The following is a 26,105-nucleotide window of genomic DNA, read 5'->3' on the forward strand; positions in this document are numbered from 1 at the left end:
AGTGTGCTGATAGATACTATCGCTTAGTATTTTAGTCTTTACAAATACTATTACAAATACTATGGCGTAGTAGGAGGCTAAACTAAGCATGAAAAGTTAAATTAAGTCAATCCGAAGAAAAATATTGATTCAAATAGGAGAGTCAAAATGGGGATGTGTCCACAGTGGGGGCAGCTAGGCTGAGAGTAACACACTGCTTTATCTGCAGGTCCGAGGCTGGGGACAGATTTCTCCAACTGCCTGCATCTGGCCCAGGAAGAAGCTTAAGAAGGCGAGGGTGGGAGAAAGTGCCAGCAGCTGCTTACTCTGTGTCAATCTCTCCCATGGGAGCCTGGAGGCCAGGCCTCAGTCAGAGGGCGGGAAGTTGGAGTCTGGGGCTTCAGCTCCAGCTCCAGCCGAGGCAGGCCCAGAGAAGGATGGAGGCAGCCTCTCCCAGACCCCAGGCATCCCCCCAGGCTCCACTACGACCTCCAGGGAAGTTAACAAAATCTGCTTTCCCACCTACAGTCAGGGAGAGAAGAAAAGTCTGCAAATAAAGGAGTTCATTTGGTGCCTGGAAGACTGGGCCACCCCGGAGACCGTTAGGGGCAAGGACCCCAGAAGGCCCTGGAGAGGCACCGACAGAATTCTCCCTGCCTCAGACTCCCTGACTTCCAAAGCCCTTTTAGTCCTCCCTCCCTTGAAGTCTTCGCCCCCAGATGGCTTGGATGTTCTGGGTAAGAAGACTAAGAACTTTTTCTTGCGGCCAGAAGAGAAGGGGCTGAGTGTGGAAAAGGATGAGTGTGTGGCTTATGCCTATGGAGTGAAAGCGGTTGACGGGGCAGGCGAAAAGCAGCCCACTGAGCTGGCCAGGCACCACAGAGTCAAGGACATGCAGCCTTTCCTCACCCCGGTGGCCCGGACGCCGCTGCTGCCCGAGCCTGAGCCCTGCTGCCTGCACTGGTCCCGCCTGCCTGAGAAAAACCTGCTGTGCCCTCCCTGCTATCTCGCCACCTTCCAGCTTTTGCAGAAACAAGGAGCGAGGAACTACAAAGCCAGACTCAAAGCCAGGGAGCCCAGACCTCCCATGAAAACCCCAAAGCGCGTCCTCACAGAGGCCAAGCAGGAAAACAGGCCCCAAATGTTGGAGACTAAAGTGTTCTCAAGACCTCTCTTGCCGTCCCTCACAGTGAGCAGAGTTGTTATTCCCATTTCCACTCACAGACTCCTTTGAGCTGCTACAATATAATTCCCTGGGAACAAGCAGCGTCTGAACATGGTTCATCTTCTCTCCCCTGTCTCCCTCCTGCCCCACCCCAGTCTCTTTCTCTTTCTCCTTCTCCTCTTCATCTCGCACACTCTTCTCTCCCTCTCTCCCCCGGTCCTTTTTTGGTGGTAGATCAGGGACAGCTGAACCTCATAGTACGGATTTTGATGTACTCTCAAAACCTCCACATTTTGGTGTTACCTGCTTCTGTTGCTTAGCCATTTACAAAACGCACACTGGTTGTGCCAGTCTCAGCCTCAGCCTGGCTTATCTGTGCCCTGGAAGACAAGCGGATGGTGGGGAAGCTGGAGGGCCTCCCTCTGGGGTGGCCCCCAGGTCAGCCCCTGAACCCCAGTGCTTCAAGCCAGGCGTCCTGGGCTTATTGAGACCAAATCGTTTCCTGATCTTTTGAACCTGGCAGATGGTCTATCAGTTACCACATTTTCTCTTGCAACAGAGATCTGCTTTAATTGAAACAGTGTTGTAAGATAAAATTCCAGCCTGTGTCCAGATGAATTTCCTGTGTCCAGGGTGGCATATCCTTATATTGATATTGGATGGATGGATGTGCCATATCCATTGTATCTTATGTGTCCCAGATTTCATATACTTAGAGCCTCATGTTAGTCTCTGTGTCTGGGAGGTTTTGGCTACCTTTCTACAAAATTCATCGTGAGAGGCAGGTTGAGAATAATTATTATTTTTTAAATGTCACTGTGATTATTGTTAGCACACATGCTTCTTCAAGTCTTACATCTACTATTTGGGAACTTGACGTCCCCAGACAGAGTTATGGGATGGAGGTGTGACTTTCTTCCTTCTTCCATCTTTCCTCCCCCTCATTTTACTCCAGTGCACATTTCCTGAAGTTGTGTATAAATTAAACGTTTGTAAATAAGTTATTTTTTAAATGTGAAGTGACAATGCTATGTAGAGAGATGCTGTGAAGAACAATTTTGTAATGTGAAAAGCCATTTAGCTGCTCTGTAATTATATAGTTTGCATTTGCTTAAAGTATATTATACTTGAACTGTAGGCTTTCCATTTCCTAAGTGATGGGCAGACAGAATATATGGCTATTTGTAAACATCTGCTTTCCATAACTGGTCTTTGTAATGTCTTGTCTGTTTAAGTTTAGTTCTGTTGGTTTGTCTTTACAAAACACCAGAAATGCAGGAATGATTACAGTACAATAGTCATTTAAAGGTGTATTTTGCCTTTTGAGGTTGGACACTTTACAGACTAGAAGCACTTTTCAGGTTCTACTCACCCTTTCTCGTCTGAATGAAGAAACCATCTGAATTCACGTCCAAGAAGAGGTCCCGATTTCCCCCCGTGTCTGCACACTGGGGGTGTCGGACCCAGTGCTGCTTGAGCACTGTCCAGCTCTGGCAACCTGCCTACCTGAGTCAGTGGTTTTTTCCAAGTCCTTCTTTGTAGGCTGCAGAATAATGAATAAGCTCACTGTGTATACACCTGTCAAAGTGTTTGCTTGGGAGGGAAAAGTATCTACCAGTATGAACGAGGGACAGAGCGCACTTGCTCAGCCCAGGGCTACTTACCAGTTGAGATCTTGCCACAGTTTGAACTGATACAAGTGACAACAGAAAGAATTTTTTTTTTTCTTAAGAAAAACTCACTTCTTGAGATAAGGGTTATATATTCTATACCTTTGGGGATAAACATATAATAATTTAGAATTGAGATTTAGTTAAAGGTTTGTTGTTGTTCAGTCATGTTCGACTCTTTGCCACCCTGTGTTGGTTTTAGTATCTTAAAAATTTTTTTTTAATCAACTAGTATTTTTTTAAATTATGAAAGCGTCTATTTCTTTAGGTAATTATTCAAATACCTGATAAAGTCCCTCTGGTATCTTATTTGTGTTGGCCGAGGAAGTTTGGCTTGCTTCTCTGGACAAAGTCACTTTAGGCCTTGTCCCAGTTTTTAGTCAGATTGAATCAGGACGTTCAAACTGGTCTTTGATATCCTAGTCTATCTAGATAAATGCTAAATGTTTACTAGAATGCAATAACAAAAATCTAGGCCAGTAACAAAAATCCTTCCATTTTAAGGAGTCAACATGTTATAATTCAGTCCCAATCACCCTCTTCCTACCTCCAGGTGATGACCTCAAATTAAGTTTTGGTTCTTATGTGTTGTTGTTAGTCGCTCAGTTGTGTCCAACTCTTTGCCACCCCCTGAACTGTAGCCTGCCAGGCTCTTCTGTCCGTGGAATTCTCCAGCGAGAATACTAGAGTGGGTTGCCATTCCCTGCTCCAGGGGATCTTCCAGACCCAGGGATCGATTCTCAAGCCAAACATGGAGGGCTCTGTGTTTCATCTTTTATTCTGTTAATTTGTATCATTAGTAAAACTTTCCAAACTCCTATTTTTCTGGAAATTTAAAAAATCACCGAGTGGAAGTGTGGCTGCTCCCAACACAGGGCTCCTCTGCAGAGCCTCACCTCCTAGGGGAGGCCACACTGAGTTCTGGGAGTGCTGCTGAGCAAGTGCCGGGCCGGAGGGACTGGACACCTGGGAGAGTGTAGATCTGACAGTGATGGGGGGACAAGGGCGAGGGGAAGATTAAGTCAGAATAAGACCCGGCAATGTTTGGACAAGTATGGCGAGCTTTGGCTACTCGAGGAGACTTCCTCTCATTTTTAGCTTTGTTCTTTTTAGTCTGGACTAGATCTACTTTGCTTTCAATCTCTCCCTCTCCTAAGTGCTGGAGCCCCAGCCCATCTCTATGCAGGCTCCCCTGGCTGGCCAAGCAGGCTGAGCTGCACAATTGGAGTCCTCACACCTGGGACTTTTTGGGGTGTCTGGGCTTGGGTTCAAGTGCAGCCTTGGTGCTGCAGTTCAGGGGCTCCTGAGAAGCCAGATGAGGAAGAAACAGGGGCTCCCGTGGCTGTGGGCAGACAAGGGAGTTTGCTGATACCACAGGCAACACTCACCCACTGTCTGCCAGGCTAACTGCGGCCCTGGAGCCAGGAGAGGTTCTGTGCCGTGCCCTTGAGGCCCAGGCTAAACTCTGACCCGAGTACCACTAACCCATCACGTGACACAGTAATTCCACTTGAATTGGCAAGGCACTATTCTAAGTGTTGAGAGCTTCTTCTGGGTATTGCCTCCTTTTATCCTGAGCAAATTCATGAGGCTCAGGGCTCATTTTCTCCTGTGACCCAAGAAGAAACTCATCAACAGAGTTTGGGTTCAGGTGTGCAGCTTGGGCATCTGAAGGTGCCAACTTATCTCCAAGGTGAAGAAATAGCTGGAGTGCTGGGTGGAAAGAATCGTGTAGGGCAAGGAAGGAGGACTTCGGAATGTCTTTCCTTCCTGTTAGATGGGAATAATTTCAGACACAGGATGTGGTGAAGACGAGGAGGTAATGTATGTAAAACGCTCACAGAGATTTGTGGTTTTCCAGAATGTCGTGATCGGATCAAATACAGATAGCTGGATCATTTCCCTTTAATGAATGCCTGGCTGTTCAGAATCATTTAGAAATCCTGTGGGCATGGCCAGTTGTCACGTGGACTCTTTAAAAAGCTCACCTCCCTAACTTGTCAACTTGGGGGTCCTTGGTTGGGATGCCTGTCCATCAGTTCATGGGCCATCTTCATTGCCTGGCCCTTCTTCTCATCCTGTTTTGCCTGAATTTCCACCGCAGCAGTCTAAACATGATTGCTCTCCAGACTTATGCCATGTCTCTCAGACTGATGTTGTGTCATCCTGAGGTGTTACAGCAAAAAATTTACTTCTCAAATTTAATCTAGCAGATCAAAGCTATTGTATATCTTCCTGAACACAGTCTAAAGTAACTCAATAACTAAAACTAGCACCATCATCTTTTTTTTCCCTAGGAGCTGAAAACTAGACATTTTTAAATTGACTCTGTCCTATAAAATGAGGGGTTAGGGACTTCCCTGATGTTCCAGTGGTTAAGACCCTGTGCTTCCAGTGCAGGGGATTCAGGTTCGATTCCTGGTCAGGGGGAAAAATTGAGGGAATTAATACCTAAGGTACTTCCTGATTCTGTCATTTTAGTGAAGTTAACTTGCCTGTAAACATCACTGCTGCTACTGCTAAGTTGCTTCAGTCATCTCCGACTCTGTGCGACCCCAGAGACGACAGCCCACCAGGCTCCCCCGTCCCTGGGATTCTCCAGGCAAGAATACTGGAGTGGGTTGCCATTTCCTTCTCCAATGCATGAAAGTGAAAAGTCAAAGTGAAGTCACTCAGTTGTGTCCGACTCTTAGCGACCTCATGGACTGCAGCCTACCAGGCTCCTCCATCCATGGGTTTTCCAGGCAAGAGTACTGGAGTCGGGTGCCATTGCCTTCTCCGAGTAAACATTACTAGACACTCAAAATGTGAACAGTTCTTTCTGTCAGATTTGTGATCAGATTGACTCTGGATGCTGGCTCTTGTAGTGTAAAATCTAAGTGAATTTCAATTTCTACATTTCAAAAGTTGCTTACAGTAGAAGTCCTAAAAGAGACTTTTTTTTTTTTTTTTTACGTAAGACCCAGGTGGCTCAGTGGTAAAGAACCCTCCTTAATGCAGGAGATGCAAGAGATGTGGGCTCGCTCCCTGGGTAGATCCCCTGGAGGAGGAAATGGCAACCCACTCCAGTGTTCTTGCCTGGGAAATCCCATGGACAGAGGAGCCTACAGTCCGTGGGGTTGCAAAGAGATATAACTAAGCACCCACCAGAACTCAACTTTTCTAATATATCCTTTCTAAACAGCATACAAGCTTTATTTTATTTTAGACCATGCTGGGTCTTCGTTGCTGGGTGCGGACTTTCTCTAGTTGCGGCAAGTAGGGGCTTCTCATTGCTGTGGCTTCTTTTGTTGAAGAGCACAGGCTCTAGGGTGGGTGTGCTTCAGTAGTTGCTGCACACGGGCTCAGTAGTTGTGGCGCATGGGCTTAGTTGCCCCGAGGCATCTGGGATCTTCCTAGGCCAGGGATCACACTGCAATATACACACTTCTTAAAGATTTCAGTGGCCGAGCATCTTTGGAAATAAGCATTGCATCCACAGCAATGCTTAAAGTTCCACCTCACCAACCGGCCCTATCCCTTGGGCAGGACTTTTCAACCTTGGCACTACTGGCATTAGGGATGGGTAGTTCTTTGTGTGGGGTTGTTTTGTGCATAAAGGGAAACAGCAGCATCCTGGCCTCTATGCACTAGATGCCAATGGTCCCCTCACAGTTGTGACAATCAAGAATGTCTTTAGACATTGCCAAGTGCCACAAGGGCCCAGGTGAGAATAGGTGCTTTAGGGAATTAATCATCTAGAATCCAATACCTGTTTGCAGCTTCTCTGACAGCTCTGCTTTCTGCTCCAGAGTGAGCAGAAGCCTTGGCACAGAGGCAAAGGGCAAGTGGGATTAGTTCCGCCTGCCTCATCCTGGGCAGCACGAGTGCTCTTGGCTTTGACCTGGTCCCTCAGGGCCTCCTGGGGGCACCTGCTCCATTTCCCTCCAGGCCTGCTTTTCTCTGGGACCATTTCTCTCAGAGTTAACAGTAGGGCTCATTTAGTCAGAGCCAGGGACAGCTGTAGGCATAATCTGATTCTCTTTAGGAGAATGTGCATTATTTTGGCAAGGTTTTCAAGAAAATTCTAAGATGCTAAATTGATGTGTTTACATTTAATGGCATAATTCAGAATTCTCTACTTTTCAACCAGTACTCTCCTCACATTCACTGCACTAAATCAGTGTGAATACTGAGAGGCAGCCCAGTATGTATGACCCTCCTTAATAGCCACTGGAAAATTGATACTTTATATATGTGAAAATGGCTTTTTTCCTCCCATATGGCTCAAACTACAAGCCTTGCTTCCCTATGTATCTTAAAATGAAACAATTTCTCACTTACTTAAACTTGAGGAGTGCTAACTTGAAGATATAACATAAAGTAGCCTTATTTCCAGCAACACAGGAGGGTTAGGACTATTTACTGTAAAATGTGAAAGAACTGTTAGCAATTTCATTTAACATCTGCATGTGCTCTGAAGAGAAGTAGAAATCTAACTAACAAGATAAAAACCACTGGTCCCGATATTGTTCATGACTCTGCTCGGGCTGTTTTGTGGCCATTCACCAAATCCTCATGATGGACTTTTCTAATGTAATCCCAGGAAAATGGAATGTTAGGGAGATACCATTATAGTAGCTAATGGGAGAACCTGAAATCTGAAAACTTACTCCTTAGACACATATGTCATCAGAGAAACGGGATTTAAACGGTTCTAAAATATACCATATCTTACCAAAAGAAAAGGTGGAAAAAAAAAAAAAAAAAAAAGATACCAGCCTACAACTCATTAATAAGTACTAGACTCTCAAATATAGCTAAACAAAAACTATTACCACAAACTGAACTAAGACAATATAAACAGTTCCTAAAATATCATTTGCCAAAGTTTGGATGGCTTCTCAAAAAGCAAACTATAAAATCTTAAGTTTTGAGAGCTCACTTTTTAAATAGGGAAGTCTTTAAGGAGCATTTTAAGGTTAGATATCCTTTTGTGGTAAGTTAACTCAGATGCACTGACTTCTGCCAAATTTTTATTGCAGCACAAGCTCTACATTTTCTGAAGTCACTAAATTTCTCATTACAGCACAGGAAAAAGAAGATAAAGTAGGAGAAGTATCAGTTTCAAATTCAGCCCTAAGCAGCAACATTTTTGAGATGCAATCATAAAACCAAATATTTCACCCGGGACAAGGAAAAAGCAGTGGATCATCAGAAAACAGAGTAAAAAGCTGAAAGAAGATGTGAAAAAAAAAAAGAAAAGCAGTGAGAAGATGCCAAGCTTGGAACAAGGTCTTATTGACACATACTATGCTAATCTCACTTCTTTAGGCTAAAAAAAAAAAAAGTCTTTGTTCACATAGGTAATATATACATCTTTCAGAATTTATGGAGATAAATTTTTAAAAAATTTTTATTTTCGGAAATATTTGACTGTTTCAATGATAAACTAAAAGTTATAAATTCTGTTGTTTCTTCTTTGTAGTCTTTATGTCCTGTAATATTAACTTGCTAGATGGTGAAGGAACCAAGTTAATGGAAGGGCCTTGATAATGAGTTTCTCATGTGACAATCTTTGCTATTTCTGATTTTGTGGATTTAGAACAAAGTTACAAATGTGCTTATTAATTAGTAAGGCAATATATAGATTTACATGTTTCCCCCTCAAGTTGAAGGAACTGAATGAATACCGGCACTCTTCCCGTGTATTATAGACAACTCTTATTCCCTCATTTGCTCCTCTCAAACATGCATATTTTATCCTATTTTAAAAAATGTATTATTTACTTACTTATTCTTTTTGGCAGCACTGGGTCTCCTTTACCGCATGTGGGCTTCTCACTGCAGTGGCTTCTCTTACTGTGGAGCACAGGCTCAGTAGTTGTGGCACATGGGCTTAGCCGTGCAGCATGTGTGATCTTCCTGGACCAGGGATCAAACCTGTGTCCATGGCATTGTCAGGGGGATTCTTAACCACTGGATCACCAGGCAAGTCCCCACACATGCATGTTTTAAAATAAAGAGCCCAAATGTGTTAATTTGAGGACACCAACAACCTGAGTCCTTTCCATTTGCTCTTTAGTCTGCCTCTGTTGATGGATATGTAGTCTAGTAAATACAGTTCACACAACTGTGAGAAACTTTGGATTTAGGCACTGCAAAACAGTGGTATTTAAAGGACTATCTTCTTGACTATCAAGAACATTAGATTAGCCTACATCTTGCTGAAAAAACTAATTAACATTCATGTGTTTTAAGGCTTTTAGGTGTTGGGAGTAACCAGTAAGTCAAAAGACTGTGTCCTTTCCTAGTGTCAGATCTAATCAGTGACACTTTAATGTATGTAAGATAAGCACACACACATATATGAGATATAAAACAATATTTGAGACTCCAAAGGCATCACCGACTCAATGGACATGGGTTTGGGTGGACTCTGGGAGATGGTGATGGACAGGGAGGCCTGGCATGCTGCGTTTCATGGGGTCACAAAGAGTCGGACACGACTGAGCGACTGAACTGAACTGAACCAAAGGAATCATTCCTAAATGCTTCTAAGTTACACATTCCTCCCAGTCTTTGTTTAAGAGCCTTCTGAAGACAAATCTGAGAAGCATTACTTTAAATATTCAAGTAGGGGTACTCTTTCTACCCCCTTCTGATGTCTATGTCAGAAGCTTTCTCTATGTCCTTTATACTTTAATAAAACTTTATTACACACAAAAAAATAAATACATAAAAAAAATAAATATTCAAGTAGTAAGCGCTCTTCAGTGTCAGTATTAGGTTAAGTTTGGACTGGAACTAAGATAAGCATTCTAAAACTGAGATCATAAAGGATTACATGAAAAACCACCCTGTCAGTTACCACTATTAAAACAATTCAACTTCACAACTAGACTGAAACAATGTTTTCTTCCAATCAAAAGTAGCTTCAAACTTTGCATCTTTCAGGTAAGTCTAAAAAATTTCTTCTTTTATTTCCCTTTATCTCTAATCGAACACACTGATTTGGCTTTCCTACAGCTGGTGACTGAGCAAAGAACTACTCATATAGCTTTACCCTCACATATTTGCTCTTAAGCTAGAACCACATTACTTACAAAGATAAAAGACACCCCATTATGAAATGGTGACATTTGGATGAAAAAAAAATGGGTAATTTCCTTTGAAAAAATTTTCCAAAAACTTATGGTAGTTTTTATAAAAATAAAAACTTTACATCAAAATAGCAGCTTTGGTAATGGAATGTCTTTCTCTTTTCTACTGGGAAAACTGTTAGCATATTTTCATGAACAAAGGTAATGGAAATAACTAGGCACAGTCATTTCATCATGTGACTTTCAGAGGAGGATGAATTTGTGAAGAGTTAAGGCAACAAAGTCACATTATGAGTACGTTGAAGAATTCACACAAAAGGTAGAATTCTCACTTCTCTTTAATCACTGAGTTTTCAGCTTTTACAAATAATCTTAGAACAATTCAGGGAACTAAGGTTTGGGTGGGGGACAGTTCTTACTGGTACATGAACTATTACATGCTCAATTTTCTGTAAATAATTCAGTTGGCTGAATTAACAAACATTGTCACAGACACACAGATTTTTTTTTTTTAAAGCCATAGATCACTGCATATATATTTACAAAAAGCCAAAACAAACATGCACTTCTCCTTACTAGGAGAACTGAAATAGATGTTTGAAACGTTAAGGCAGTGATGATTCTGAAACATAATGAAATACTAAGTTAAGGCTTTATGTTTGTTTTGAAACCCACATTCATAGGCAACTGTGACCCAAGCAAACTTTAATCTACCAGGTTGAGTTCATCTGCCCAGGACATGTTATTTATCCATTACCACCAATTCTTCTATGGGATAGGAATCAGTAGCAACACCAATGATTTTCTCTAATGAATTATTAGTTCCTTCCTTAGGTTATATTTTGAGGGTTTAGTCTTCAGCAGCATAAAGCATGTGCCACATAAGGAAAAGAGCATTTTTTTGGGTAAACTTAGAAAAATGTACAGACTGCATTTTTACTTGCCTGAAAGCTGGCCAACAATCAAGAACTCAGGATCTTCTAAATACAAAAAACCCTCCAAGTGTACCTGACTGTTCAGCCATCTCAAAACATATTATGTTCTTGCAGTGCTGGATCTTCACCTCATTTTCTCTGAAGACCGTTCAGTATTACCCTCTCTAAACAAACAAAGCAACATAATGCAGAATGCCGTATTTTAGACGGATCTATTCTAGACTTGCTATCCTCAAGGCACAAACACTATTCTTGCTAGACCAATGTGTTTCCTCATTCAAGGAAAAAAATGAGAGGTGGATGAAAAGACTCACTTTACTCTAGTAGTTGATTGCACTCTTGCCCTAGCAAGCTTATGAAAAGTACTGAAATGTAACAGGGAATACCCTTTTCTCCCTACATTACTATTTTTATTGTTTTTTTAACATTTAGAGCGACAAAACTCAGACTCAGCGGGTGGGGTGCACCTTGAGCAGCTCTGGAGCACCACCCTGGCCTTCGGTAGGGTGCAGGAGGGATGGCTTGTAGGACACACTCCAGGACGAGCTAACAGGTGTGATTCTACAGCCCAGCGTTTCCATAGTTGGGGTGACTTACTGTCACTTAGACTGAAAGGATCACTATTTACACTAAGTGCTTGCTGCTACTACTTTAAGCAATAATTGTACAGCAACATGTCTTGTGAGCAAAGTACTATACACTTACGTTCCTACCAGTAACAGTTCACGTAGAGGGATGGCATTGGCTATAAGCAAATTGTCTCAGAAGCTAAAGACAACAGTAGTTTTCCTTTGTGTCTTCAAATTAGGGAAGAGTAAGATGTCAAAGCAGGCGAAGCTGTTGCTGTTTAAATCTGACGGAGCAGCGTCAGACTTCTTTACACGTTATCAGGGAATAGGACTCTCTTAACAAGCACTGGTAAGAGTATTTTAGGTGCAATTTAAGTCAGTCATGCTTTGATGAACATGTTTTGAAGATCTGAGGTTTGCACCCTAAGTCCTGATGAGCTTGGCTTCAGCTAAATGGCAAGATGGGTTTTAAAGGTGTGAAATACATTTTTTTTTAAAAAAGGGAAGACTACACTGAAAGGGCAAATGTCGGCAACACAAAAACAATCATGTTCAGATCAACATCTTACACTTTATAATACACTCACAAATTTTTACACAAGTTTCATGTTTACAAGTACAAAAAGGCAAAGAACCTCAAAGAATCGAAGTAACTGTATCGTCAACTACATTCAATAGAGTTAATACTGTTGTCCCTGTTCTTCATCTTCTAAATCCAGAAGGGAACTGTGAATCCATCCCCCATGTGGACTCCGCTTTCAGAAGTTGGAGACTGGGTGTAGTTCTGCACACGTTTGGGTTTCAACAGAGCTGAACTGAGATTCCATCGTGTTCCAGGCCAGATCGGCCAGAAGAAAGTCATCCATTGCTGTCTGAGTTTCATTGCTGGTGAAGAATAAGCTCCCCAAAGTTTCAAAGCCAGAGTTCATGGTCTGTGTTTCGGCACTGTTCAACTGAACTTTGCTTTCCAGGGCAGGCAGGTTTTTAGCAGTGGAGATTCCGTCAGTCTGGGTCTCTGTGTCAGATGAATCAGTACTCATGGAAAAGCTGGAGTGTTTCAGGATACTTCCCAGTGGCAGACGAGGGCTACTGTCTAAAAAGAAGTTCAGGTCTGTCTGTGTCTGCGTGTCAAACATCTCAAGGCCTAAGAAGCTCGAATTCCCCCTACAACTGTAGGCCTGGGCAGAAGGGTCTGCAAGGAAGAAGTCAGTTTGGGTTTCTATGTCCAGTGACTCCAAGACTGGCTCAGTGGTCATGGTGCTAAGTTCACTCTCCTCGGTTTGTGTCTGTATATTTGAGGCTGAAAAGAACTCTTCGATATCAAAATCAATTGCAGGATTCTGGGTTGGGCCAGATGGGAGCTGGGTGTCAGGTCCAGTATTTGTGTCAGACAAAAGACTACGATTGTCCAGCGTCTGACCAGGTAGGTTACTTGACAAGATGTTTTCTAGATCACTTAGTAAATCCATGGTTTGGGTCTGATTATCTGTCATGTTCTGTGACGAAAGCATACTGTTTGGTGCACTGAAGTTTATTATTGGTGTGGATTTCTCAATATCTTGAGTTAAAGTTTTAGCGTGGTTCTGAGGTAACAAGTCATGAGTTACAGACTCTGCTACTAAGCTGCTGCTTATAATATTGTCTGTGGACACACCATATGATGAATGGACACTTTCAAAAATGTCTCCACACATTACAGCTTGGTCCATCTGTACTCGGTCATCTGCTGGACTTTGCATTCCGCTGGTCTGAGTTTCTCTGGAGATCCCACCTGGCTGGAAACTGGCATCTATAAATGCATCAGTTTGAGCAGCGATGGATGAGGTTACCTTAGAACTGGGCAAAAAAGTCTGAGTTTGAACACTAATGGGAAGGGAAACCTGGGAACCAAATGTCAAATCAGTTTGCGAACAGGATGACACAGAGGAGTCAGGGCTGGCCCACTGTGCAGTCGGCATGAACTGCGGTGTGGTGTAGGACAGGTCTGTCTGCACATTGATGGAAGAAATGCTGTTCTTCTGACATGTGTTCCCGAGTTCTTGTAACGGGCTAAATGGACTTTTACCCAAGTTCACTTGAATACCTGTGCTAATTGGCTCAACAGCAACAGGATTTACAACTTCTGAAAGAGGGAGGCTCTCCTTGAGAGAGCAGGCTTCCGAATCCAGGCTGAGGATCAGGGTTCCAATGGACAAGGGCAGTAAGTGCACGGCACCGGGGGCAGAGCCCTGATGGTCGACACCCAACACCACAGGCTGGGCCGAGGAGTCGGCTGTAGGCACAAAGACAGGCACAGGAGAAAACTGCATGACGGGGAGTTTAACCAAAGCCACTTTGGGCTTTGGTAAAAGCAACTTCTGAGGGTACCTTGGAGCTGCTGGAAGAGTCTGTTGTTTGGCATTAGAGCTGCAAGAGTCTTCAAAGGAAGCCACCAGCTTTATTTCTGAAGTCTCTAGTTGTGGAGCGTCTGGCCGTGGAATCGGCTGCTTGCTCAGCGATTCAACGGTCTTCCTGGACAGCTTCTGGCTGTGCAGGCAGCCTTCCATTTTCCTTTTCTTACTAGGTGGATCCCTGAAAACGACGACAGAGTGAAAAAGAGAAAAGTGATTTTAAACTGCGGCTTTCTTCATCAACCCTGGCACTGTATCTTCACTTATAAGCTCTATGTCTCACATCTACAGCAGGGGTCAGATTCAGCCCGGTGAAAAGAAATCCCGTTTGTAACCTGGCCCATTACACAGAAGTTCAGAAACATGCCAACAGGAAAGGAGGAAGCACACCTTTGGGTAAAGCTCTAAGCACTAGAACTCAGCTTAGATCAGCAAGCATCAGGAAGCTAACATATTATACAATGCAGTGATTATCATGTCTAAAATAGGGAGCTATTAATCCAAATATAAATTTGACCTTTCAAATGAAGCGATTTCATGATTTAAACAACTCTTCAACAATCCAGTATCCCTCTAATAGAAAACGATGAAAGTTCTGGAAGAACTGAAAACTCAATAGGCACTGCCCTGGTAGTCCAGTGGTCAAGAATCCACCTTCAATGCAAGTGACACAGATTTGATCCCTGGTCCGAGTAGATCCTGCCTCTGGCAGACCAACCAAGCCGTGCACCGCAACTACTGAATGCCTGCGCCGTAACTACTGCAGCCTGTGCGCCGCAGCAAGGGAAGCCTCCAGTGAGAAGCCCTGGCATCGCACACAAGGGCAGCCCCCGCGCACTGCAACTGGAGGAAGCCCACGCAGCCATCAAGACCCAGATCAGCCACAAATAAATACAGAAATCTTAAAAAAAAAAAAGAAATCCCAGTAAATTTTCAATTCGGAATAATAAGGGACCTTTAAAAGGAGTTGGTGAATGCGTAAGGAGCACAACTGGGTCAAGTAGATGTGGGTTATTTACTAGTACTGCTGCCATTTCCAAAAGGTCCCTTCTTCATGTCTCATCTTTTCTCTACCATTCCTCCTCTCTCCTCAGCCTAACGGCTCTCCAGGAAGTTTCGCCTGAAGCTCTCCCCACAGCTGCTGGCTTTTGGGCCACCCCCCCCCCGCCCTTTACCTGTGTTCTGCAGGGATCTCATGGCCAGTTCGGTAGATGTGGGACTGTAACGCAGTCCGGCTGGCATAGGGACACCCACACGTGCACTGGAAGGTCTTGCCACAATCCTCTGCATGTCTTTTCAAGTCCCACTCAGTGCCATACGAATTGCTGCACTTACTACATTTATGCTTCTTTTCAGCATGCATTTTCATAAAGTGCTAGGAAGAACACAAAAGGACCGAAGTGAAAATCTGCAACTGCTCAAAACCTTTCAAAAGTCATCAACATAAAATAACAATGATTTTACATGACAAAATATAGCAGTGCAAATCAAAAGAATGTAAAAGCAGGCCAGCTGCCCTTTAACATATGCCTCATCTTTGTGAAAAGTTGAGACTGTTTTGGAAACAATCCATGGTATCCACCCCTACTTCTGATTTACAAATAAGTGCTGCAAGCAGAACAAGTCTTGGAGTGCTGTTCTCAGGACCCCCTCCAGCAAACCCTCAGGGAAGTGTTTCAGAGTCTTCCAGTCCAGAATCACCACCTTCCCCACTGACTGGGTCCCTCGCTCCTCTCTAGAGGAGCTGCTTCTGAAATTCTTTTCCTACAGTTTCTTCCTCCCTGGGAGAACATCTCCCTATGCCTCTGCTCCTCTGACCTGGAAAGATTCACACCAGAGATCTGGAAGCACACCCAATTTATCATACTTTGCTGACCTGGTCTTCTCTTCAAATCCACTCTGGACATCTTCCCCCCGAGAACCAGCCAGCCTTTGCTCACACCCACTCATTTTTCCCCAAGTGAGAGACTTGGGTGTCTGTCCTTATAAGCAGCTTTCTGCTCAATTCTCTTGTATGATTGGCAAGTAATTACAATACATTGGGTTTATGACATCTGCATTTCATCCCTAGAGAAGTATATAGTTAAGACAAGTAAAATACCTGTTTTACGAGAGAAAATTGAGAAAATGGTCTGTCAGGGCCTCTAGGGCATCCTTCAATTGGACAACAGTAGAATTTCGGTACAGTTTTCAAATCTTTTCTTACTGTTGGATTTACTATGCCATCCTGCAAAAGAAAAATGAAATAATGATCTTTAAAAACCATCAGAGCGAGTTGGGGGTGATAATAAGGAACGACTAAAGATGGGCACAAGGGATCTTTATAGAGTGATGAAAATGTTCTGAAGTTTGGGATTGCAGTGGTGGTTGCAGAACTGTGCATCTACTTAAAAATAACTGAATTATTCACTTAAAATGGATAAATTTTATCGCGCATAAACTATAACTTAATGTGTTACAATTTTTCAAAACAACATAAACAAAAAACAACTATGTTGTTTAAAAACCTTCTATCCATTCCTTTAAGATTCCTTCTAGATTTAAAAATCTGTACTTAATCCAATGTCTTTAATTGTAAGAGTTTCTCAGGCTCAAGACTTAGTGTCATCCTTAAGTCTTCCCTTCTTTTTTATCTCACCCCCACTGAATCAGGGTGAGCCTCTGAAAGAAACCTCCTTTGACTATGATCAAAGTCTTCTTGATAAAGAGCACAGTGACTTTCTCTGATCACCACTATGCCCCCTAACAGAGCTAAAGCGAGCTGACACAGCTCTTTTACGGCAGCATGAATACAGGCACCATGCTCTAATCTGAAATTTAGTAATCATTATAATGGCCAGCGCTAACACAGTACTTACTACTGTGCCAGGCACTGCTGTAAGCACCTCATATATATATGAACTCATCCGAGTAATCCTTTGTTATTAAGTATGTGACTGACATTTTGACTGGGGTTTTTAAAATAACTGGTGAGTTAATTTAGCCTGAAGTACTATCTTATTGCCCTTGAGGAATCCACAGCCCTCAGGAGTGAAACACCTCTGGCCTCCAGTCTAATTCTTAATTGGCCACTCCTAGTTGGCCCCAGAGGAAGGTGTGTGGGGGTTGGAGTGATGAAGGGCCTCTCTACGGGCCACTGGAAACAACCAGACATGCGTGCAGGCCTGCAGCAGCACCTAGATGTTTGAGTCCTTAGGTGCTGTTTGGGATTCAATACCTTTGGAACATGCCACCTCCTCCTCTACCATCAGTGTGTACCTAGAGAGGAAATGAACAACCATGTGGCTAAGACTCCCTTTGGTTTAACAATCTCCGTAGATGATCCTAATGTGTAGCTGAGCTTAAGAAGCACGGTGCAGTGGTTAAACCCATGGATTCTGGAATATGGACTGCTGTAGTTTGAATTGCTCCTTTCCTTTAACCTTGAAAAACTTAACTGTCTTGGTTTCCTTATCTGTGAAGTAGGCATGATAATAGGACCTACTTCAGGGTTGTGGTGAGGACTGGTGGCTCAGACGTTAAAGCGTCTGCCTGCAATGTGGGAGACCTGGGTTTGATCCCTGGGTCCGGAAGATCCCCTGGAGAAGGAAATGGCAACCCACTCCAGTATTCTTACCTGGAGAATCCCATGGACGGAGGAGCCTGGTGGGCTACAGTCCACGGGGTCGCAAAGAGTCAGACACGACTGAGAGACTTCACTTTCACTTTCAGGGTTGTGATGAGGACTCAGTAGCATTATAGTTAATAGTACTATAAAACAGAGCTTATCACATAATCCCCCAATGGCTCAGCAGGTGAAGAATCCACCTGCAATGCAGGATCAATCCTTGGTTGGGAAGATTCCCTGGAGGAAAAGTACTCCACTCCAGTATTCTTGCCTGGAAAGTCCTATGGACAAAGGAGTCTGGTGGGCTACAGTCCATGGGTCCCAAAGAGTCAGACATGACTCAGTGACTAAGGCTATCACATAATCACTCCATTATTACAGCTACTGGTTATCTGCTGTGGAGATTTTTGTTGCTTCTCTTGCTTTCTGCCAATAAGCTGATCTAAACTCATCCTATACATTAAACACTGTTTTTGTGGCACAGAAATAAAAGCAAAGTAAACACATCAGACCAAGTCAAACTTCCATGCTTTTGCACAACAAAGGAAGCCGCAATAAAACGGAAAAACCACCTGTGGAATGGGAGAAAATATTTGCAACGATGCAACACAGAAGGGCTTAATCTCTAAAATACACAAACAGCTCATATAACTCAACAACAAAAAACAAACGACCCATTCAAAAAACAGGTGGAAGAACTAAATAGACATCTCTCCCAAGAAGACATACCTACGGCCAACAAGCACAGGAAACATCACTCAACACCGCTAATTATTAGAGAAATGCGTATCCAAACTACAGTGAGCTACCACTCCACATCAGTCAGAATGGCCATCATTAAAGTCTGCAAACAATAACGCTGAAGAGGTGTGGAGAAAAGGGAACCCTCCCACACTGTTGCTGGGAATGTAAGTTGGTGCAGCCACTATGGAAAACAGTATGAGGTTCCTCAGAAAACTAAAAATAGAACTGCCATATGATCCAGCAATCCCACTCCTGGGCATGTATCCAGATAAAACTATAACTCAAAAAGATACATGCACCGTTACATTCCTAACAGCACTATTCACAATAGCCAAGACGTGGAAACAACCCAAAAGTCCATCAACAGATGAATGCACAAAGATGATGTGATGTATATACATACAATAGAGTACAACTCAGCCATAAAAAAGAATGAAATGCCGCCACTGGCAGCAACATGGATGGAACTAGAAATGATCGTATAAGTGAAGTAAGTCAAAAAGAGAAAGACAACTACCATATGATATCACTTATATGTGAAATCTGAAATATGACACAAAATAATTTATCTATGAAGCAGAAGTGGACTCACAGGTATAGAGAACAGACTTGTGGGTAGCCAAGGAGGAGGGACAGACTGAGAGTCAGGTTAGCAGATTCTAACTACTATATACAGAATATACAGACAACAAGGTTCTACTGTATACTATAGGGAACTATATTCAACACCTGGTGATAAACCATAACAGAAAAAAATATATAAAAAAGAAAGTATATGTATGTAAAACTGAATCACTTTGCTGTGAACATAACATTGTAAATCAACTATACTTCGATTTAAAAAAGAAAATCTATGGACTCATCTTAAAGAAAATATTATACTTGTGAAAGTATGATTGGAATGCTCCTTTTGTTAAAACAAGGACATCTGCTAGGCTCAAATGACAATAACACTGTCATCAAACTCATCCCATTCACCAATTTATCTTTTTTAAAGGAAATACTTTTTAAACTTATATTATCTTCCTTCTAGTGTATAATAGGAGAAGGCAATGGCACCCCACTCCAGTACTCTTGCCTGGAAAATCCCATGGACGGAGGAGCCTGGTAGGCTGCAGTCCATGAGGTCACTAAGAGTCGGACACGACTGAGCGACTTCACTTTTGACTTTTCACTTTCATGCATTGGAGAAGGAAATGGCAACCCACTCCAGTGTTCTTGCCTGGAGAATCCCAGGGACGGGGGAGCCTGGGGGGCTGTCATCTCTGGGGTCGCACAGAGTCGGACACGACTGAAGCGACTTAGCAGCAGCAGCAGTGTATAATATGCAAGAAAAAATGAAATGTGGACAAGATATTAAGAAAGACCCTAAAAGCCTTAATTCACTTGACCATTACCAAATTCTTCTTAGTTACAACCAAGGAGACGGCCCTCTTCTGTGTTTTAGCCTGTCAAATGTTCTATAAAACTCTGCTTACAGGGTCACCACGAAATTCATGCTTATTTCTAAAACATTCTCAATTTGCTTAGAAATCCTTTTATTACCCCTTTTTAAACTCCCTATCATGTTCTCATATACCTGTTCACTTCCCTTTTTGAAAAATTAATAAAATTTATTTTTAAGAGTTTTATTCCATAGCAAAACTGAGTGGAAAGTACAGAGTTGCCATACACCATATGCAGCCCCCCCATCCCACTCCAATATAGCCTGTTTCACTATTAACATCTCTCAGCAGAATAGTACATTTGTTTACAATTGATGAAACTACACTGACACATCATTATGACCCAAAGTCTATAGATTATATTAGAATTCACTATTGGTGCTGCACATTCTATGGCTTTTGTTTTGCCAAACGATAATGATGGTTATCCATTATTACAATATCACACAGAGTGTATTCACTTCCCTAAAAAGCTGTGCTCCGCCTATTCATGACACCTTTCTCTGTAAGCACGGACAACCACTGACTGACCGCTCATCTCTTTTCAGGGCTGACACTCCACTGTCTGGATGTATCACTGTTCCCTACTGATTCACCTCTGGAAGGACATCTCGGTTGCTTCCAAGTTTTGCTAGCTACTCTTTTATACTGTCTCCTACCACCTGCTCATCTTTCCTTTTCCACTGCTACCATCAACAGTTCAAGTATTCTTGACTTTGTTTGGACTTTGTCACTAGCCTAATTTCTAAACCTTCAATTTTCTTTTCATTCACATGTTGCCAGATTCACCTTTCTAAAATATAGCTCTGATTATAACATTACCTCACTCAAACATATTCGAGAGCACTCCAAATTCTTCTAGCCACTGGGACATCCAAAGTCCTGTACTAAACAGCTTCAAACTACACTTCTTTTCTGTCATTTCCCTGTTATCTAATGGAACTACTTAACATTCCCCAAAAGTTTTCAAGAGGAGGAATATATATTTGTTGCACTTAGGAATCTTTTTGAAGAGTAAATGTTTATGGTCACCTAAGTCAAAGTTGTATCACACACCAGGATGAGACACTAAAGGCAGCCATGCTGATGTCAACATCTTGGTGTTGTCATTACAGGTGTGGCAACAACCTGACGCTGTTCACTTTCCCGCCTTCTTAGGGCCAATTCCTCGGCCCATCCCAACACCACCTCTCTACCCAGTTCCTGACCTTCTTCCCAACTCTGTTTAGAGACAATAAGCTCTGAGCTGAGAACAGGGGAGAAAAGAAACGGTGATGGCACAGTAAAACATGAACTGCAGTAAAAAGTGGTATTTTCGTTCTTAAGTGCTATATACATTCTAGAATAAAACTTAGCAGACTTATCCACTAAGCCATGCTTTAAAAATGTGTGTTGCTGGATAAGGTGTTCTTTAATGGTCCTCCTGTCCCTTTCACTATTTTCAAACACGAGGGATAAAAGAATCAAGAAATGCTCATCTACTCCTACTCTTCTTTCCCCCTGAATCACCAGGAACCCACATAAAATCACAAGGTATCATGTACCTTGCAACTTACAACTCTTTTATCTCCACTTTTATCCATCATCATTCAGAAGAACTTGTTAATTGTAAGGGAATAGTTCAGTGAGGGCAGGATACCTTCTGAGCAAAGATTAGAATAAAATAAAGAACATCTCAGCAACCAATGGGGAAGGGAAGAAAAGATTATCATAATCTAGGAGAAAAAAAACAAACTAGGGAAGAAAAAAACTATAGGAAAGAAAAAAAAAAAACTAGGAAAGAAACTAGAATTACGTAAGTAGCTCTAATCAACAGAAGAAAGGGAAAATCTCCATGGAATACTATGCACATCTCCAAGCGGACATACTCAGGTTCAGGGCCAGAAGGAGCACACTGGAGTCTCTGGTCCAACACAGAACCCTTTCAAGGCCACAGAGAGCTCCCCATCAGCTCCTGTGCTGAGGCCTCTTTTGGACACGTGGAGAACATCGTGTCCAAGAGTAGTGTGTGAACTCAAGAGCCTGCTTCTTTGGCTCCTGACTAAGTGTAGATTCACCACACTGGGCAACACTATGCAGATATGGCTGTTTTGTCACATAGGCCACCTTTATTTTAAAACACCAAGAGGGCAGATGTTCAGGGGCCACATGGTTAGAAAGACAGAACAAGGAAGCAAAGTGAGCCTGTTTGATAAGAAAAAAAACAATGATGGTTCAGGGTGAGGTTTCTCAAATTTCCCCTGAAACAGGTCTCTCTAGTGACCTAGGAAGGCAACTCAGGAGAGTCCATTTTGGGGTTGTTCAATTTTCAGTTCAGAAAGAGATCTTGAATGCACTGTGCTGTCTTCAGACAAGAGAAATCTGAGAAATGACTAGAACTGGAAGAATGGCTTCACACAGATTCTAAGCAGGAGAGGCTACTGATACTCAGCTGGGCTAAAGTTCAAGTAAAGACCTGACTGTCAAAATCTGCACTTGCCTCAAACACATTCCTGCTTCAAACACATTCCTGCTTCTTAGTCTACTGTATGCTTCAGAATTCCTGAACTTTATATATTTTAAAAACACAATTAGAAATAAACTTATTCAAGCTAGGCTTCAGCAGTACGTGAACTGAGAACTTCCAGATGAACAAGCTGGATTTAGAAAAGGCAGAGGAATCAGGGATCAAACTGCCAACATACACTGTATCATAGTAAAGGCAAGGGAATTAAAAAAAAAAAAAATCTACTTCTGATTCACTGAATACACTAAAGCCTTTGACTGTATGGGTTACAACAAATTGTGGAATATTCTTAATGAGATGGGAATACCAGATCACATTACCTGCCTCCTGAGAAACCTGCATGCAGAACAAGAAGCAACAGTTAGAACCAGACATGGAACAATGGCCTAGTTCCAAACTGGGAAAGGAGTACGTCAAGGCTACATATTGTCACCCTGCTTATTTAACTTACGTGCAGAGAACATCATGAGAAATGCTGGGCTGGATGAATCACAAGCTAGAATCAAGACTGTTGGGAGAAATATCAACAACCTCAGATATGCAGATGACACACTTTAGTGGCAGAAAGTGAAGAGGAACTAAAGAGCCTCTTGATGAAGGTGAAAGAGGAGAGTGAAAAAGCTGGCTTAAAACTCAACATTCAAAAAATGAAGATCATGGCATCCAGTCCCATCACTTCATGGCAAATAGATGGGGAAACAATGGAGACAGTGTCAGATTTCATTTTCTTGGGCTCCAAAATCACTGCAGATGGTGACTGCAGCCATGAAATTAAGACGCTTACTCCTTGGGAGAAAAGTTATGACCAAGCTAGACAGCATATTAAAAAGCAGAGACATTACTTTGCCAACAAAGGTCCGTCTAGGCAAGGCAATGGTTTGTCTAGTAGTCATATATGGGTGTGAGAGTTGGTCCATAAAGAAGCCTGAGCGCCGAAGAATTGATGCTTTTGAACTGTGGTGTTGGAGAAGACTCTCGAGAGCCCCTTGCACACAAGGAGATCAAACCAATCAATCCAAAAGGAAATCAATCCTGAATATTCATTGGAAGGGCTGGTGCTGAAGCTGAAGTTTCAGTACTTCAGCCATCTGATGCAAGGAGCCAACTAATTGGCAAAGACCTTGATGCTGGATAAGATTGAGGGCTAGAGGAGAAGGGGATGACATAGGATGAGATGGCTGAATGGTATCGCTGACTCAATGGACATGAGTTTGAGCAAACTCAGGGAGATAGCGAAGGACAGTGAAGCCTGGAGCACTGCGGTTCACGGGGTTGCAAAAAGTCAGACACGACAAAGGGAATGAACAACAATTGTATACTATCAAACCAATCCTGAGAAGTACTGATAAATGGTATCTTTTTGCTTAACGGATTCTTCACAAGATCTGGAGAGATATAGCTCCTGACAGCAGTTCCACAAAAAACAATATAAAGTGTTAAAAGGTGCTTGCCAGAATGACGTTCAGGCCAACAAGGTAAAGACAGTCCTCGTCAGACTGGCCGCTTCTGTTGTGCTTAGAGATGTAATGTCTGCCTTAGTAATCAGTGAGGGGATGATCTGAAGGTGGGTGATGGCTGTTATATATGAGCTGAAGAGAACACAGCAATTAGGCTGCAGAATTCCTACAAATATATAGTTCATCCACTCAAGTTAAAATATGATTAAGGAAGGGAAGTGTTTAATTAAAATTTAGTATGAAGGAGGAAACAGGAGAACAACCATTTCCAGAGTCACTGCACTTGTGTGTGGAAGCAACCCAGAACTATCATGGAATACTGCAGTTCCACCTGCAGGGAAAATACAGACCCACCTCAGCTTACTTCCACAGTACATTTCCAGATTGGGCTCCCTCATCTTCCTAAGAATCCTGTTGCCTCTCTAATCAGCTGGAGTTGGAAGTGGACAGCTCTTCATGGTCATCGTATCTACCCTACTACAGAAGACAACCTCAAACTTTCTGTTAAATTCTTATCAGAAGTCTGAGTCTAACAACATTCCTGAGGAAGCTTTACCTGAAGGGCAGACATACCATGCAAGAGACTAGGTGACTTAAACTTGCTTCTCAATCAAGTCAGACCATCAAAAGCTACATACTCACAACGTAGCTTTCAATGACACACTTTAAAATTACGTTATAAGCCACTGTTGGCTTAGAAAGACTTTAAGAAGTGGTGGAAGGAAATGTCCTATTGTAATGATTGAGAAATTATGATTTAAGAGGTATTGGGTGGGGCTGCACCTCTGGGTTTTTAATAAGCTTTCCACAGACGGCCACTTCGGGTTGAAAAAAGAATCACCTCCCCATTTTATGTAAGGTGGAATGGACGTTCAGGATTATTGTCCTGTAATTATATACAATGTCCCCTCTTAAGATCCTAGAGGGAGACTTCCCTTAGCTCTCATTCCTGAGCAAAGCTGATATTACCAAAGCGGTGGAACTTGTTGCCAAATCTGCAGCTCCCTGCTAATGACTGGGCAGCACCCAAAGGCCCGAAGGAGGTGCTTGTGGGTGTGGTGCAAAGAGCGCCGGCATAGAGCCGAGCCCGCGTTTAAAGCCCAGCACTACGCGGGCAGCGTCACCGGTTTCTCTGCAACAGGACGGAGGTGCCCTGAGAGCTCACGACACGACCGTGAGAAACGCCCGGGCCGCCGCCGCGTGCGCGCCGGTGGTCCCGCGGGTCGGAGCCCGACAGCCTGGCGCGTGACACAGGGCTTTCCTCCCGCCGTGCCCTCCTGCGTCCGGGCTTCCACTCTCCCTGCCGGGTCCCCCCTCGGCGGTCCGGCCCGTTCTGAGGGCCGCGGCGGCCCGCACCCCCGCCGCCGGCCGGACCCCGGGGCGGTCACGTCCGTGGCCCTCGCCGCCCGCGTCAGACGCTCGGTGGCGCCAGGCCCCGGGAGGCGCGGCCCGCGGCGGGCTCACCTGCAGGCGGTGGCTCTTGACCAGGTGCATGTTGAGCGCGGGGCTGTTGGGCAGGATCTTGCCGCAGCCGCGCACCGTGCACAGGATGTTGGTCCGCACGGCCCGGGACAGCTCGCTCACCGACGGCTGGATAAGCTCCCGGGCCGGCGGCGCCGAACCCGCGGGCTGCTGCCTCGCCGGCGGCGGTCGCGGCCGGCTGCCTCTCAGCCGCCCGGGGGGCACCCACGGGCCCGAGGCGGCGGCGGCTCCCCTCGCGGCCGCCGGGACGGCCGGGGCGCCCGAGGCGAGAGCCGCGGGATCCGCCGCCGCCGCCTCAGATGCCGCCATGGCTCTCGCGCCGCGGACGGACCAAGCCAGCCGGCTCCGCCTCCCGCCGCAGCGACTTCCGGCAGGGGGCGGGGCCTTATTAGCATCCGGCGGAGCCCGGGCGGCGGCGCCCCCTGCCGGAGGCGGAGGGCACGTCTGCGGCGGAGCGCAGCCAGGTGAGGCGGGCGGGGTGTAAAACTTCACAGGGGGTCCTGGGAACAGGTAAGACGTGTAGGTCCCTCTGAGCCTCATTCGCCTTCCTAGAAATCTGAACCTCGGGCAAAAGTTGGATACAAGAAAAAGCAATGCGTTCGGGAACTTTACTTCCCAAAGATTAGAAATAAACCAGGTGTTCAAGAGCAGCAGAGGCCGAACCTTGTTAATTACAATGAATGATCTGTTTACCACACATGGGGAATGCACTTTTCATCCAGTATCTCATTTTGTCCTCAAAACAGCCCTCGCGGGTACATACTATGAGTTCTTCCTCATCTGCAGAGAGGCAAGTAACTAGCCTGAGGTCACATTATACAAACAAAAGAACTGTTATAATTGACAGAGTTAATAATTTTAGAGACGGTAGATTTACTTGCCTGTATTTTAACTGGTGAAATCTGATTACTCTTTGGGAGACAGTGTAACTCAGGGCCGGGCTCCAAAAACGAAGTAGGAAGAGGGACCAGATAGGTCAAGTAAATGAGTGTAGAAGGCCAGGCGTACCTAAAAGGGAGGGGTGAGGACCCCAGGGAAATGAGATCTAGCCTAACTGGAGCAGCTGCTACCAGT

At 43.9% G+C, this 26,105-nt stretch overlaps 2 protein-coding genes across 4 annotated transcripts in view; one reads left to right on the forward strand and one right to left on the reverse strand.

The window, feature by feature from the left end:
• C18H16orf46 (chromosome 18 C16orf46 homolog) overlaps positions 1-10,536 on the forward strand; it is a 31,591-nt gene extending 21,055 nt beyond the window's left edge. For both annotated transcript variants that reach the window (XM_070388661.1, XM_005907881.3), the window contains one exon: positions 209-10,536. In XM_070388661.1, the coding sequence (XP_070244762.1) occupies positions 209-1,213 (1,005 nt within the window). In that variant the 3' untranslated portion in view covers positions 1,214-10,536. The remainder of the gene's footprint in view (positions 1-208) is intronic.
• ATMIN (ATM interactor) lies at positions 10,245-25,375 on the reverse strand. 2 transcript variants are annotated; one of them, XM_070388659.1, is made up of 4 exons: positions 25,014-25,375; positions 15,892-16,017; positions 14,966-15,165; positions 10,245-13,971 (listed from the first exon to the last, which is right to left on the reverse strand). In XM_070388659.1, the coding sequence occupies exons 1-4, from the start codon at positions 25,338-25,340 to the stop codon at positions 12,159-12,161; spliced, it is 2,466 nt and encodes an 821-aa protein (XP_070244760.1). In that variant the 5' UTR covers positions 25,341-25,375; the 3' UTR covers positions 10,245-12,158. The 2 variants fall into 2 exon arrangements, with proteins under 2 accessions (XP_070244760.1, XP_070244761.1); XM_070388660.1 differs by lacking the exon at positions 25,014-25,375 and adding an exon at positions 17,407-18,695 and having other exon boundaries at positions 10,252-13,971.
• Positions 25,376-26,105: the final 730 nt, after the last annotated feature.

The sequence above is a fragment of the Bos mutus genome, chromosome 18 (genome assembly GCF_027580195.1).
Source record: "Bos mutus isolate GX-2022 chromosome 18, NWIPB_WYAK_1.1, whole genome shotgun sequence".
NCBI classification, from domain to species: domain Eukaryota; kingdom Metazoa; phylum Chordata; class Mammalia; order Artiodactyla; family Bovidae; genus Bos; species Bos mutus.

Coding starts and splice junctions, on each gene's coding strand:
- ATMIN (XM_070388659.1), bottom strand. CDS start 25,340: ATGGCGGCATCTGAGGCGGCGGCGGCGGATCCCGCGGCTCTCGCCTCG. Junction 15,166..15,891: donor AATTTTCTCTCGTAAAACAG/GTATTTTACTTG, acceptor TGTTCTTCCTAG/CACTTTATGAAAATGCATGC. Junction 13,972..14,965: donor GAGATCCCTGCAGAACACAG/GTAAAGGGCGGG, acceptor CGTCGTTTTCAG/GGATCCACCTAGTAAGAAAA.